The 14,893-nt window shown below is 46.5% G+C and overlaps 1 protein-coding gene across 1 annotated transcript; it reads left to right on the forward strand.

Annotated features, from left to right (window-relative positions):
• Positions 1 to 3,844: 3,844 nt before the first annotated feature.
• Positions 3,845 to 10,821, forward strand: LOC109775691 (protein argonaute 14). The gene is made up of 22 exons (XM_020334404.4): positions 3,845 to 4,554; positions 5,557 to 5,753; positions 5,876 to 6,016; positions 6,117 to 6,247; positions 6,712 to 6,827; positions 6,899 to 7,005; positions 7,093 to 7,228; positions 7,299 to 7,415; positions 7,561 to 7,668; positions 7,750 to 7,821; positions 8,146 to 8,265; positions 8,346 to 8,484; positions 8,650 to 8,771; positions 8,852 to 8,989; positions 9,130 to 9,275; positions 9,344 to 9,406; positions 9,490 to 9,553; positions 9,647 to 9,776; positions 9,872 to 9,945; positions 10,037 to 10,131; positions 10,253 to 10,284; positions 10,389 to 10,821. Exons 1-22 carry the CDS (start codon positions 3,895 to 3,897, stop codon positions 10,592 to 10,594), a joined length of 3,114 nt encoding a protein of 1,037 aa, XP_020189993.1. The 5' UTR covers positions 3,845 to 3,894; the 3' UTR covers positions 10,595 to 10,821.
• The last annotated feature ends 4,072 nt before the right edge of the window (positions 10,822 to 14,893 follow it).

The raw sequence follows: 14,893 nt of genomic DNA on the forward strand, positions 1-14,893 counted from the left end.
TCTCGTTACCGGCAAGTCTCTTTACTCGTACCGCAATGCATGATCCCGTGACTAACGCCTTAGTCACATTGAGCTCATTATGATGATGCATTACCGAGTGGGCCCAGAGATACCTCTCCGTCACACGGAGTGACAAATCCCAGTCTCGATCCGTGCCAACCCAACAGACACTTTCGGAGATACCCGTAGTGCACCTTTATAGTCACCCAGTTACGTTGTGACGTTTGGCACACCCAAAGCACTCCTACGGTATCCGGGAGTTGCACGATCTCATGGTCTAAGGAAAAGATACTTGACATTGGAAAAGCTCTAGCAAACGAAACTACACGACCTTTTATGCTATGCTTAGGATTGGGTCTTGTCCATCACATCATTCTCCTAATGATGTGATCCCGTTATCAATGACATCCAATGTCCATAGCCAGGAAACCATGACTATCTGTTGATCAACGAGCTAATCAACTAGAGGCTTACTAGGGACACGTTGTGGTCTATGTATTCACACATGTATTACGATTTCCGGACAATACAATTATAGCATGAATAATAGACAATTACCACGAGCAAAGAAATATAATAATAACCATTTATTATTGCCTCTAGGGCATATTTCCAACAGTATAATATTGATTGACTTGATATGTGTTTTGGCACTCAACTCGTGGATTCCCGAGGTGACATTGGGGTAATCTATGCATAGGGGTTGATGCACGTTCTCATCTTTGTTTCTCTGGTAGAAATCTTGGGGCACTCTTTGAGTTTCTTTGTGTTGGATTGAGTATTATGAATCTGAAATTGTTTGATGCATATCGTATAATCAACTCACGGATACTCGCGGTGATATTGGAGTATCTAGGTGACATTAGAGATGGTTGATGTGTATCATATGATGTTATTTTAGTAAGAACTCTTGGTTAGATCGATCGGAAAGAATAGCTTGGTGTTATTTTAGTATGAACTCTAGGATAGATTGATCGGAAAGAATAGCTTTGAGGTGGTTTCGTACCCTACAAAGAATTTCTTCTCATGTTCTCTGCTAGATAGGAACTTTGGAGTGATTCTTCATCACATGTTGAGGGATGGTTATATGATCCAATTACATTAGCATTGTTGAGAGATTGCACTAGCGAAAGTACGGACCCTAGGCCTCATTTTCAAGCATTGCAATACCGTTTCTGCTCCGTTTTATCAATTGCTACCTTGCTGTTTTTTATTGTTCCTATTACAAAAATCAATATCTACTATCATTACTACACTTGTATCATCATCTCTTTGCCGAACTAGTGCACCTATACAAATTACCATTGTATTTGGTGTGTTGGAGACACAAGAGACTTTTTGTTATTTGGTTGCAGGGTTGTTTTAGAAAGACGGTCTTCATCCTACGCCTCCTACAGATTGATAAACCTTAGGTCATCCACTTGAGGGAAAATTACTACTGTCCTATAAAACTCTGCGCTTGGAGGCCCAACACGAGTCTACAAGAACAAGTTGTGTAGTAGACATCACCTGTCATCAACCATGTTTTACAGTTTCATCTATTGTTTTGTAATTATCCATTTTAAGAGTTTGTTACAATTGTATATAAATCTCCAATATTTTGATATTTGAATATGTCCCAATTGTCAGGGTGTACTTGATAATATTGATGTGAAGGCTTGCTCCTCTTTTATTTTCATCCTAATGCATAACTTGGTCATATACTTTTTTGTGAAGCACAATACAGATGCAAATGCTCACATGCACACACACATACACTTACACGCCTACGAATGCTTGAACACACATTTTACCCCATGAGCACCTCCAAGAGACTAAGCCGATGGGTCTTGTGGTTGATGAACTAACCACAGGCGACTCGTTATCGACGGAACCATAACCCTCGCAAAAACAATATTTCACATTTATAAGACATGCATGAGTCAAGCCTGGGATTTGATTCCTGGTGGGTTGAGGGTACAACCACCCTTCTAACCATCCAACCATAGGTTGGTTCTCCCGGCACGTGTGTACTTGATGTATGCTACTGACTTATTCTATGTTTACAAGTTGGCTTTTACTCCAAGTAGCAATCAAACATGAAAACCCAGAGCAAAGTATTACTGATGTTCTTGTTTGTACATCGGACATGTTTGTTTGGCAATATTTTTTCTATTATCTGGTTACACCACAACTAGATACCCATAAATCTGTTTAGTTGGATTCACCCATAAAAATATAACATCTAAAACAAGTTTGACCACAAGTCACAACCCATTCCGCCTGCCCTATTGTATTTTGATAGTGATACCACACCGGTCCTCTTGCCCATAGCCTCGAGCTTGTTTCTTTCTCGATCGTTGTCCTAGATTCACATTGTAATAGCACGAGTGGCAGTGGCAACCTTTGTTATCTCCATTGGGACCGTGGCTCCACGTGACCCACACACGTCGTCTGCCAATCCCTTCTATGAATCTCTACACCGCCGCCACTGTCCTCGCATTCCTTTCTCCAAGCCGTAAAGAAGCACAAATATATGATGGTTGAACGAAGCTAGTCAGGCAACTATAATATGTGTTCTTGTGTCCTTCGATTTGCTTTGTGAATTTACCGATCTCAATTTGTGTGGTGGCTTCATCGTCTCATTTCAAGATTATATGCCCAGTGTGTTTTCATTTAGCCTACTCCACAATTTGGCACAAACCGTACGATGCGATGTAATTGATACCGTCCATTTAGAGTTGAACCAAACATGTTTATGATTTTCCTTATTCCATTAGAGTGTTAGTGTGACCCCATTATTCTTGCATTGCTATTCTCCAACTAAACACCCACTTAGTGGCATCCCTAAGTTTTGTCTAATAAGCCTAGTAAATACACGACTTGGTGGTACTTAGTGGTATTTCTTTGTTGTAAGTTTCATTAGAACAATGTATATGTGGTGTAAGTCGCTGAGCTGTGTATGTAATGGTGTCCTCTAGTGGGTGCTTTTTATACACTACCACTGACAGGCTGGCGTCAATGTTGTTTCTTATCGCATGCCTCCCCAAAATAAATAACGAGTTGATATGAACCAATCATTATACATCACTGACGGGCTGGCATCAATGATGTTTTTTCTTGTATGCGTTCTAACAGCATATGATGAACTGGTATAGACCAATTGTTTACATATCACCGACGGGTATTGACCCATCACGTCAATGCTGACCTCACAGACACACCAAAACGTCAGTGCTGATCTCATTGACACATCAAATGTCAGTGTTGACCTCACTGACACACCAAACGTCAGTGCTGACCTCACTGACACACCAATCCTAGTTGGTTATGTCAGTGGTCCCAGCACTATGTCTTGGGGGAAAGAGGCGAGAGGATGGGAGCGCAAAACAAATTAGGGGGGGGGTGGGTGAGACGACAATCACAACAGGGATAGAGGGGTTGTGCGGGACAGGGGATGCGTGACGGGCAAAAGGTTAGGGTTTCTAGCTGTTCATAGCAATTGGCTGTCAAAATGGATGGTTGAGATCGTCAGACGAAGGGATCGGTCGTCCGGTCCATTTTTCTTTAACTTTGGAGTAAATAACAGCCATGTCCGATACAAGGGTAGGAATAAAAGATGACTGTGGCTTTTGGTTCAACTTACGGGATGTTTCTCCTGCCGAAAAATCGGCAGAGCTACGTATACGGGAAAACTCTTGCCGTTCCACTGACCTGCGGGACATGAAGCACAGCTGGCCCACGTTTCAGCGAGTGTCGCTAGGGAAACGGTCAGCAGGGACACGTCCCCCCCCCCCCCCCCCCCCCCTCCGTCTGCACACCTTCCCTGTTAAAACGTGGCCCGACCCTCCCGCTCCGCGCACACGCTTCAGTTTTCACATCGCATCTCCCTCTCTTCCCAGAAAACCCTCTCCCATGGCGTCGAGGGGGGTCGGGTCTGGTGGTGGACGAGGCGGGCGAGGCGACGGCGCAGGGCGCCGCCCCGGTGGACGGGGAGACGGCCGAGGGCGCGGATCCGGCGGCCGTGGCGAGGCTGGAGGAGGAGGTTACGGTGGCGGCGATGGCGGAGGCCGCGGCCCTGGCGCTCCAACTCCAGGAGCGGGCGGGTACAATCAGCAAGCGCCACCCGCGCGTGTCGACGCTGGGGGCCGAGGTCCCGGCGGACCGGCTGGCTTCCGCCCCGCCGCGCCGCGTCCGGCCGCGCCTGCGGTTCCCGCGGCGGCCTCTACGAGTTCTTCGCGCGCCCCTCCGTCTGCGGCTACGATGGCGCCTGCTGACGCTCTCGCGAGGGACGTGGGCAGGCTGACCGTGGAGGCGCCCGCGGCTCCTCGTTCCTCCGCACCCGCCGCGGCGGGAGCCCCGGCTCTTCGTCCCCCTGCTCAGCCCGCGGCCGCGGGCGGATCTCAACCGGAATCCCAGGCGCCTGCGCCTGCGCCACCGGCAGCCGCCCCGGTGTCGAGCAAGTCGGTGGCCCCACCGGGTCGTCCGGGTTTCGGTACGGCGGGGCGGAAGATGATCGTGCGAGCGAACCACTTCCTCGTCGGCTTCGCGGACAAGGACATCTGCCACTACGATGTGAGGAACCCTACCTCTCTTCGTCCAGAAGTTCTTCCTCTACCATAGATTGCATGCTGGCTAGTGGTTCTGTTACATTTGTTTTGATGCGATCTGGCCCTGGTTGCGATTGTGACTTCCATACGTGATTATGCGCGAGCCCTGGATTTTTAGTCTCGCGTCTTTTCGGTTAATTTGGAAAGATCTCGTATCGATCTTTTGCTTGGTGGTTGTTTCCATAGATGAGTTTCATTGCTGATAATAGTTCGGCTAATTAATGGACACGATGTCAGGGACTAGGATATTACTACGTGGTCAAATTTATTTTGCATCGAAGACGCGCAGATCTAGTGCGTATGCGTGGTTTCTCGATATGTTCAGCAGGAGATTATTTTTCTTTAGTTTTTTCTTTATGGGTTACACACATTTGCTTTGTGCTGTTAGGCATTTGTGCTTTGGGGCCGCGTAACATCTTTTGAAGGCCGGCCGGATGCTAGGCCTTGGCGTGCTAGCTTTGCAACAGTGCGATGTACATTTAGTCGCAGCTTCCGATTGGTTTCCAGAGGCCCTTTTTCCGCTCGGTTTCCGTTGGTTTCTCTTTTCCTCTGAGGTTTTTACTTTTTACACGCTGCCATTTCTAGCAAAAGTCCTGCAGCACATGTGGTGTGCTTGCTCCATTCTGGTTTCTGGAGGGAGGACGTACCGAATGGCTTGTCAGTTTGCCCTTGTCACCACAGCTGGTTTCTTTCTGAAAAACTGAGGCGCAGACGAGATAACGCGCTTGTCTGCCCTTGCTGATTTAGGCAAAAAGGCCTTGGCCCCTAGCTTGTTGGTTCATAGGCATAATAACTGTAGACTTTGCCTTGTGCCGTGTGGGGTCTGGTCTTGATTATTCCCTTTGTTTTGACCAAGGCTAGCTAATGTTAGTGTCTATAACATTATAGAATGCTACTACAAGCTTCTCTTTCACATGATGCTAATTAATCTGCCTATTTTCATTCAATCGGATGATCTCACTGTCAGGTTGCAATTACTCCTGAGCCCAAGACAAGACGGATCAACAGGGTTCTAATGACGGAGCTGACAAGCAAGCACCGTGCGTCGTCTCTCGGTGGCCTACTGGTCGCATACGATGGCAGCAAGAGCCTGTACACTGCAGGCGAGCTGCCATTCCAGGTGATGGATTTCTCCATCAAGCTGGGGAAACCACCAAGAGAAACGTAAGCATGTCTTAACTTTCCTGCCTCGTGTGCGTTCTAGGCCTACTTGTATCTCAAGTGCAGCTGCTAATTCACACTTTTCTGCTCTGCCATTTTTTTATCTTCTGCATTTGAAAAAAAAGTGAGTACAAGGTCACGATTCATTTCGCCGCGCGGGCAAACTTGTACCACCTGCAGCGGTTCCTCAGTGGGAAGCAACGTGATTCTCCACAGGACACAATACAAGCGCTCGACGTTGTGTTGAGAGAGTCACCTTCTCTGAAGTATGATATCATTGTTAACGTCTCTTCTCTGTTATGTTTTTACTGCTGACTTTGTTTAATGTGATCACCATATATATATATGGATCTTGTTGTTCTACAGCTATGTCACCGTTTCTCGATCCTTCTACTCCACAATATTTGGCCAACGTGACATCGGTGATGGGCTGGAGTGCTGGAGAGGATATTACCAAAGCTTGCGCCCCACTCAGATGGGCCTCTCACTGAATATAGGTGCATATTAGTTCAAAACCCCTCTCTTAATTCATGGTTACGAAATCACGTAGGCTACACTGCAATCATATTTTTGATATAGCACGAGCTCTTACCCAAGTGGATATCACATTTATTGTGTTTAGTTCTGCATAAAGCTACTACCCAACCCATGTCTGTCTGTATTATGTCACTTGTTTACCTGGGTTATCCAAATGTGCAAAGGCTAAGGGGAGTGATTTAAACACAAGTCAACTACTGAACAGAAGCATATATAGCTTGTGGTGAGGTTCAGTGAGAGAAAACTTGCAGCACATGAGTTCAATTAGGAAAAGTGTATGCATGTGTTTGTGATTTAAACACAAGTCAACTACTGAACAAATTTGATGTTACAGTGTAGTTTTCAGGTGAACACAGATTCATTTGAGAAGTTCTTTTCCACAGGGTTATCACTTCTATGAACCCTTGTTGTACTTGTTGTGCAGATATATCATCAACGCCATTTTACAAACCTATATCGGTGATGCAATTTGCTCAGGAGTGTCTGAATCTGAGGAATGCCGACCCCAATCGCCCCCTTTCTGACAGGGACCGTCTGAAGGTACTGCATTTATCAACTAAGAACGTATCATACACAAATGTTTATCGCAACTAGAGTTTCGTTCTTTCCAGCTTAAGAAAGCATTGCGCGGGATTCGTGTTGAAACCACTCATCAAGAGGGCAAAAGGAGCGCCTACAAGATAACTGGGATTACTTCTGTTCCGCTGATTCAGCTCAAGTACATTGTTCCTCCTCTTCTTCCATCTCCTCTCCTTCCCTCTTTCCCTTGTAGTGCCAAATGATTTACTGGTGTTTGTTGTTTTAGCTTTCCTCTGGATGACGGCAACCAAATGACTGTTGTGCAATACTTTTGGGGCCGATACAAGTATAGATTGAGGTTCACTTCTTGGCCTTGTCTGCAGTCTGGAAATGATTCTCGCCCTATATATTTGCCAATGGAGGTATTTTTTTCTTATTTTGTGCATAACACCAAATGTGGAAGTCTGTTAATGATATATAACATGACTGCAGGTATGCACAATTATTGAAGGGCAGAGGTTCACCAGGAAGCTTAACGAGAAACAAGTGACTGGCATACTGAGAGCTACGTGCGAACGTCCCCGTGATAGGGAGAAGAGCATACTTAAGGTATTTGTCCAGACAATAGGTTTTAACACAACCAAACTAATTGATTGAAATTACTTGAAAGTGCTTATTACATCATTTTTTTCCATGTGATCATGTTCGTTATATTTGCCTCATTAGCATTTTCTAATGAATATGTATTCTATAGATGGTGGAGCACAACAACTATTCAGCTGATAAGCTGGCACAGGAGTTTGGAATCGATGTTACGGATAAAATGGTCAATGTGCAGGCTCGCGTGCTACCTCCCCCCATGGTGTCTATTCTATTTAGTTCTCATTTTGATATTTTACCCCCTGTTTTTGTTAGTTAATTTCAACTGTTTATGCTGTTTTAGCTCAAATATCATGAATCTGGAAAGGACAAAGCTTGTGCACCAAGTGTTGGCCAGTGGAACATGATTGGCAAGGTGATTCATTTCTGACTTGGAACAAAAAAAATCTGTTACAGGCTCATTTTTAATAATGCCACAAGACTAACAATCTTGTCACAACTGTGAATTGTGGTCGTAGTCTTTTAGTATAACATGGACACACAAACAGAAAATTCTTGGATTATGTAATTTTTTTCAGTCTAGAATTTAAATAGAAACTTGGTTGGAAGTGTGAGCTACACAATTTGGGGGCTTATTCCTTCTATCCATGAAAGTTAACTAGTTCTCCCTAGGTAATCTAGTTTATGTTTTTTTAAATATGTCCCTCTTTCTGATGTATGATTTCTGTTTGTATTTTAGAAAATGATAAATGGAGGGAATGTTCAGAGATGGACTTGCTTGAACTTTTCACGTTTGCATATTGATGGAGTCAAAAGGTTTTGTGGCGACTTAGTCAAAATGTGCAACGCCATCGGCATGGTATGTTCAAGCGCATATTTGTACATACAAGTCGTCCATATCATCATTCACGTCACACTCAATTTATTTTCAATCTTTAGGTTTTCAATCCTATGCCAGTGGTAGAAATTCTCTCAGCGTCTGCCAATAACATAGAAGGTGCTTTGAAGCATGCTCACCAGAGTGCCCATAACCTCCAGTTGCTTATTGTGATTCTCCCGGATGTTACTGGCCATTACGGTATGCAATTTTTTTGTGAAACGATATTATGGTATGCACATTCTTTTTTTACTAGTTTAGGTGATGCACATTTCCTAAGTTATGGCACGCACATCTTTAGTATCGCCCTTTATCTCTTCCTGTTACCTTGTCTCATGGTACCCATATATCTGTGCAACTCTGCAGGGAAAGTTAAGAAGGTGTGCGAGACTGACCTTGGTATAGTATCTCAATGTCTCAAGCCAGACAAGGTCGAAAGAGCAAACAAGCAGTATTTTGAAAATGTTGCACTTAAAGTCAATGTCAAGGTGGGTTTGTTGGCAGTCACCTTTTTCTGTTGTGCTTAGGTGTTCAATGGAGAGTTATATTGTGTTTTCTTAATTATTAGGTCGGAGGGAGAAATACAGCTCTTCAGCAAGCTCTTACACGTCAAATACCGTTAGTCACTGATCTACCGACGATCTTTTTTGGTGCTGATGTAACACATCCGGCGGCAGGGGATGATTCCTCACCGTCAATTGCAGCCGTGAGTTCCGTTCATCTTCTGGCAGCAATTGTTCACTTGATAATTTGGTTAATAGTGTGTGAATTTAAATGAGCTTCCATTGTATTATCTGGATGTCATTGTGCTGATGCAGTTGGCATGCTTTTGATGAGTGCCTGCAGGTGGTGGCCTCCATGGACTGGCCTGAAATCACAAAGTACAAAGCTGTGGTTTCTGCCCAACTGCCCAGGCAGGAGATTATTCAAGATCTCTATTGCACAGGCACAGACCCTGAGAAGGGCACCCCTGTACACAGTGGAATGATGCGGTAAGTCCTTTGTGTTAATTCAGAGTAGTGGATGGCGGTGGGTTCTAAAACCGCAACATTTTCTGCAGGGAGTTGCTAGTGTCATTCTTTCAGAAGACCAAACATAAACCCAGCAGGATAATATTCTACAGGTAAGTGCTTCCAACCTCCAAGTATGATGTTATCGTTCATCGTCAGCGGCGCCTTTTGCTGAATCGTTTTGTTTCCTATGTAGGGACGGTGTGAGTGAAGGGCAGTTCGCCCAAGTTCTGATGTATGAAATGGATGCCATCAGGAAGGTGATGCCTTCAATTCATCATGTTCTTTGCCTGTCTAATTCTGCTTTAATCCTATTTTGGTGTATTAACAGTGTTCCTTTTTTCTGGCCAAAGGCTTGTGCATCTTTGCAGGAGGATTATCAGCCCCCTGTGACATTTGTGGTTGTCCAGAAAAGGCATCACACAAGGCTCTTCCCTGAGGTGCATGGAAAAGAGACCGACAAAAGTGGAAACATCCTTCCTGGTAAGTGTGCCTCACACACACGAACACATGCGTTTAATAGCATCTGCGTTTGCCATTGTGTTTGATTGTCCCCATTCTCTCAATGATGCTTGCAGGAACCGTGGTCGACACCAACATATGCCATCCCACCGAGTTTGATTTCTACCTGTGTAGCCATGCCGGGATTCAGGTACGGTGGCACCCATTCCTTTCACTGCCGGTTGGGACATACACTTTGTGTTGCATTGACTGACTGTGAGCATTTTGCATGTTTTTTTCAGGGCACAAGCAGACCAACTCACTACCATGTCCTCTTCGATGAAAACCGTTTCACTGCTGATGGGCTGCAGCTGCTCACCAACAACCTGTGCTACACGTAAGCTCGACACATCTCCCTCTTCCACTTCTTTTTTTCTGATTCAGGTTAATCTACCATCTTGACTCCTATTTTGCTAGCTAGACTAACTCCGATGTGGTATCTTTGCCTGTAAATGCAGATACGCTCGATGTACTCGCTCTGTCTCTGTTGGTGAGTTTTTTCTCCAAGTTCATCTCACATTTTTCTTGTGAAAAAGAGAACAGCGGTATGTAATTATCTTCTGTGGTACTAATGCTCGAGTCCTTTCTTCGCAGTTCCTCCTGCCTACTACGCTCACCTGGCTGCGTTCCGCGCACGGTATTACGACGAGCCGTTGGAGGGCTGGGACAGCGCCTCGATCGTCAGCGGTGGCACCCGGGAGTCAGCTGCCACCGGCACAGGAGCTGCTGGTCCTCCTGTGACATTCCGTCGCCTCCCCAGGATCAGGGATAACGTCAAGGACGTGATGTTCTATTGTTGAATCGGCCCATTGACAAGGTCATGGGAGTCGTGTGTTTTGTTGGCTTGCTGCTTAATTAGGTGGTACATTTGCTGATTAGGTGGTACATTTGCTGGGAACTTGTGATGTTGGCTCATGAATGTACTTTGGTATGGTGTTGGTAAAACATGGGAGATGTGATGCATCTGTTGGATTTTCTGTGCAGAGCAAGAAGGGAATCAAACGGGCTTTCAATATGATGTAAAAAATGGCTTCCACACAGGCGCTTGCTAGGCGTCATCCGCCTGATTTTAGGGGAAACATAAGCCGGCTCCCGCACCGTTAGATAGCGACGCATCTGCCGTTGGATAAAATAGCTCATCCCGCTTCTTGTGCTGTGGTTCCTCCTGCCCTACTTTCCATCGCGGAAATAGGCCAACGCGGGTCGACGTCGCTCCGGTTGTTAACTCTCTCCACAGCAAAGAAGTGCAGCAACGTCTGCATCCCTGTAAGCTACGTAGTCGCTGAAGATGCACATGGGACAAGCTTCGCATGTCCAGTGAGTTGCTTTGCGACAACGCTTCCGACGTGCAAAATTGTGCGGCCACTCTTGCGCCATGGGGGCACGGACAATCAGCAGCGACTCTGCATTTTGCAATGTCGCGAGTCCTTGTCTTTGCTAGAGCACCGACATTTGCAGCTGCTCAAGCTGGAATGTAGTAGTACTCGCGTGTCATCAGTCGTCATTTTCCGGCAGCACATCCTCTACAACGAATACATATGCTGCAACGCTCCGGCGGCCGATGATGCTCAGCACTCGCGAGGTTCCGGCGGGCCGGCGATGCTCCGACGGCGGGGATGGTCCATTACAGCAGCCGCGATGCTCCGACGGCCTAGTGAGGATGCTCCATTGCAGCACCCATGAGGTTCCCGCGGCCAGACGATGCTTCGACGGCGATGCTCCATTGCAGCACCCGTGAGGTTCCGGCGGCCCGGCGATGCTCCGTTGCAGCACCCGTGACGTTCCGGCGGCCTGGTGATGATGCTCCATTACAACACCCGTGAGGTTCCGGCGGCCCGTCGGCGATGCTCCATTGCAGCACTCATGAGGTTCCACGCGGCCCGATAATACTCTGACGCCCTAGTGATGCTCCATTGCAGCACCCGTGAGGTTCCGACGGCCCGGCGGTAATGCTCCATTGCAGCATCCGTGAGGTTCCGGCGGCCTGATAATACGCTGACGCCCCAGTGATGCTCCATTAAAGCACCCGTGAGGTTTCAATGGCCCGGCGGCGATGCTCCATTGCAGCACCCATGAGGTTCCAGCTGCCCGGCAATGGTTCATTGCAGCACCCGTGAGGTTCTGGCGTCGATGCTCTATTATAGGCTTATAGCACCCGTGAGGTTCCGACGGCCCGACAATGCTCCGAGGCCACGGTGATGCTCCACTGCAGCACCCATGAGGTTCCGACGACCCGGTGTTGCTCCATTGAAGCACCCCCGTGAGGTTTTGACGACCCGGTGGTGCTCCATTGCAGTACCCATGAGGTTCTGGCGGCCGGTGATGCTCCATTGCAGCACCCGTGAGGTTCCAAAGGCTGACGATGCTCCAGCAGTTTGGCGATGCTCCATTGCAGCACCCATGAGGTTCCCGAGGCCGACAATGCACCGCCGGTTTGGCGATGCTCCATTGCAGCACCCGCGAGGTTCCGGAGACCGAGGATGCTCCGGTGGTTTGGCGATGCTCCATTGCAATACCCGCGAGGTTCTCGCGATCCAATGAACCTCCGTGCAAAACACTCACTAGTAACAGTTAACCGTGGTGTCAATTTCTCTAAATACTCCTGATGAGTAGTACTACTACATGGCAGCAAGAGCGGTGCTGGAAGTCAAAACGAGCACATGCATGCAAAAAGGGGCATCACGGGACCACACCTGTGAAAAAAGTCGGACAAGAAAGGATGTGGAAACCATGGGACCAGCGCGCCAACGACAAATTGTGATTGAGCAAGTTAGCGGCCCAGCGCGGGCCGACGCATCCGGTGGAATCGGACGGCTCTCGGCGAGGTTTAGCGAGCCAGAAAATCAGCCGATTGAAATAAAGTCTTTCCCTTCCACATATGGTGCAAAATCATGATTATTTGGATAATGTATCCTGCACAAAAATGTAGTTAAATAAAATCCACCAAAAAATGTATCCTGTACAAATGAAGATAAATAGTTCAAACATATTATTTGGATAATGCAATTGTTTAAGTGCAGAGCACTCAACGAAAAAATAGTGTAGAGATAGCGGCAGCGTCCTCATTATGCTAAACATGATAGTGTGCTACATGTAACCCAAAAATAAAGGATTTCAACACGAATATTGGATATTGTTAAAAAACATAACAAAATTACTTCTGGAGAATCAGGTGCCGCCGGGATCTCCACTAATAAGTACTCCCTCTGTTCCAAATTACTCGTCGCAGAAATGGATATATCTAGAACTAAAATACATCTAGATACATCCATACCTACGACAAGTAATTCGGAACGGAGGGAGTAATAATCACTTCCTGCCGGCCATGTAATCCAAGTAGCTAGCTAGTTTGACAAAGTGACGAACAATCGGAGTAGGGAGTTACATGAATAAGTTGGAAGTTTGCGGAAAAAATCACAAACACTTTTTGAAAAAAATCTTGAATATATGTTTGTGACAATGCTTGTGTGAAAAATAACATGAATAATCACAAACACCTTCCGAAAAAAATCTATTCGCGGTGTAAAAAATATATGTTTGTGACAATGCTTGTGTGAAAAAATATATCCTTTTCTTATATTCTATAGAAATTGATAGTTGAAACTCGAGCGGTCACAATATGTATGATTTATTGATCATGCCCGACAATTGATAAACGATTGACGAATGTCCTCTACAATCGATCACAGTCGGCATGAGGCCACACACCAGAGGAGGGAGCACTTGTTGGAAATATGCCCTAGAGGCAATAATAAAATGGTTGTTATTATTTCCTTGTTCATGATAATTGTCTATTGTTCATGCTATAATTGTATTAACCGGAAACCGTAATACATGTGTGAATACATAGACCACAACATGTCTCTAGTGAGCCTCTAGTTGACTAGCTCGCTGATCAATATATGGTTACAGTTTCCTGACCATGGACATTGGATGTCATTGATAACGGGATCACATCATTAGGAGAATTATGTGATGGACAAGACCCAATCCTAAGCATTGCACAAGATCGTGTAGTTCGTTTGCTAGAGCTTTTCTAATGTCAAGTATATTTTCTTAGACCATGAGATTGTGCAACTCCCGGATGCCGTAGGAATGCTTTGGGTGTATCAAACGTCACAACGTAACTGGGTGACTATAAAGGTGCACTACAGGTATCTCCGAAAGTGTCTGTTGGGTTGGCACGAATTGAGACTGAGATTTGTCACTCCGTATGATGGAGAGGTATCTCTAGGCTCACTCGGTAATGCATCATCATAATGAGCTCAATGTGTCTAAGGAGTTAGCCACGGGATCATGTGTTACGGAATGAGTAAAGAGACTTGCCGGTAATGAGATTGAACAAGGTATAGGGATACCGACGATCGAATCTCGGGCAAGTAACATACCGATGGACAAAGGGAATTGTATACAGGATTGTTTGAATCCCCGACATCGTGGTTCATCCGATGAGATCATCGTGGAACATGTGGGAGCCAATATGGGTATCCAGATCTTGCTATTGGTTATTGGCCGGAGAGATGTCTCGGTCATGTCTGCATGGTTCCCGAATCCGTAGGGTCTACACACTTAAGGTTCGGTGACGCTAGAGTTGTAATGGGAAATTGTATGTGGTTACCGAAAGTTGTTCGGAGTCCCGGATGAGATCCCGGACGTTATGAGGAGTTCCGGAATGGTCCGGAGGTGAATATTTATATATGGGAAGTCTAGTTTCAGTCGCCAGAAGGTTTCAGGGTTATCGGTATTGTACCGGGACCACCAAAAGGTGTCCGGGGGTCCACCGGGTGGGGCCACCTACCCCGGGGGACCAAGTGGGATGAATATGGGTGGGAACCAGCCCCCTAGTGGGCTGGTGCGCCCCCAAGGGCCCAAGGCACCTAGGGTTGGAAACCCTAGGGGGTGGGGGCGCCTCCCACCTGCTTGGGGGGCAAGTCTCCCCCCTTTGGCCGCCCCTCTCCCCTTCACCCTATAAATAGTGTGTGTGGGGGGGGGAGGGTAGCCACACCCAGCCCCTGGCACAGCCCTCCCTCCTTCCAACTCCTTCCCGTCCTCCGTTGAGCGTAGTGAAGCTCTGCCGGAGAACCACGAGCTCCACCACC

This window comes from Aegilops tauschii, chromosome 2, assembly GCF_002575655.3.
Source record: "Aegilops tauschii subsp. strangulata cultivar AL8/78 chromosome 2, Aet v6.0, whole genome shotgun sequence".
Taxonomy (NCBI): Eukaryota; Viridiplantae; Streptophyta; class Magnoliopsida; order Poales; family Poaceae; genus Aegilops; species Aegilops tauschii.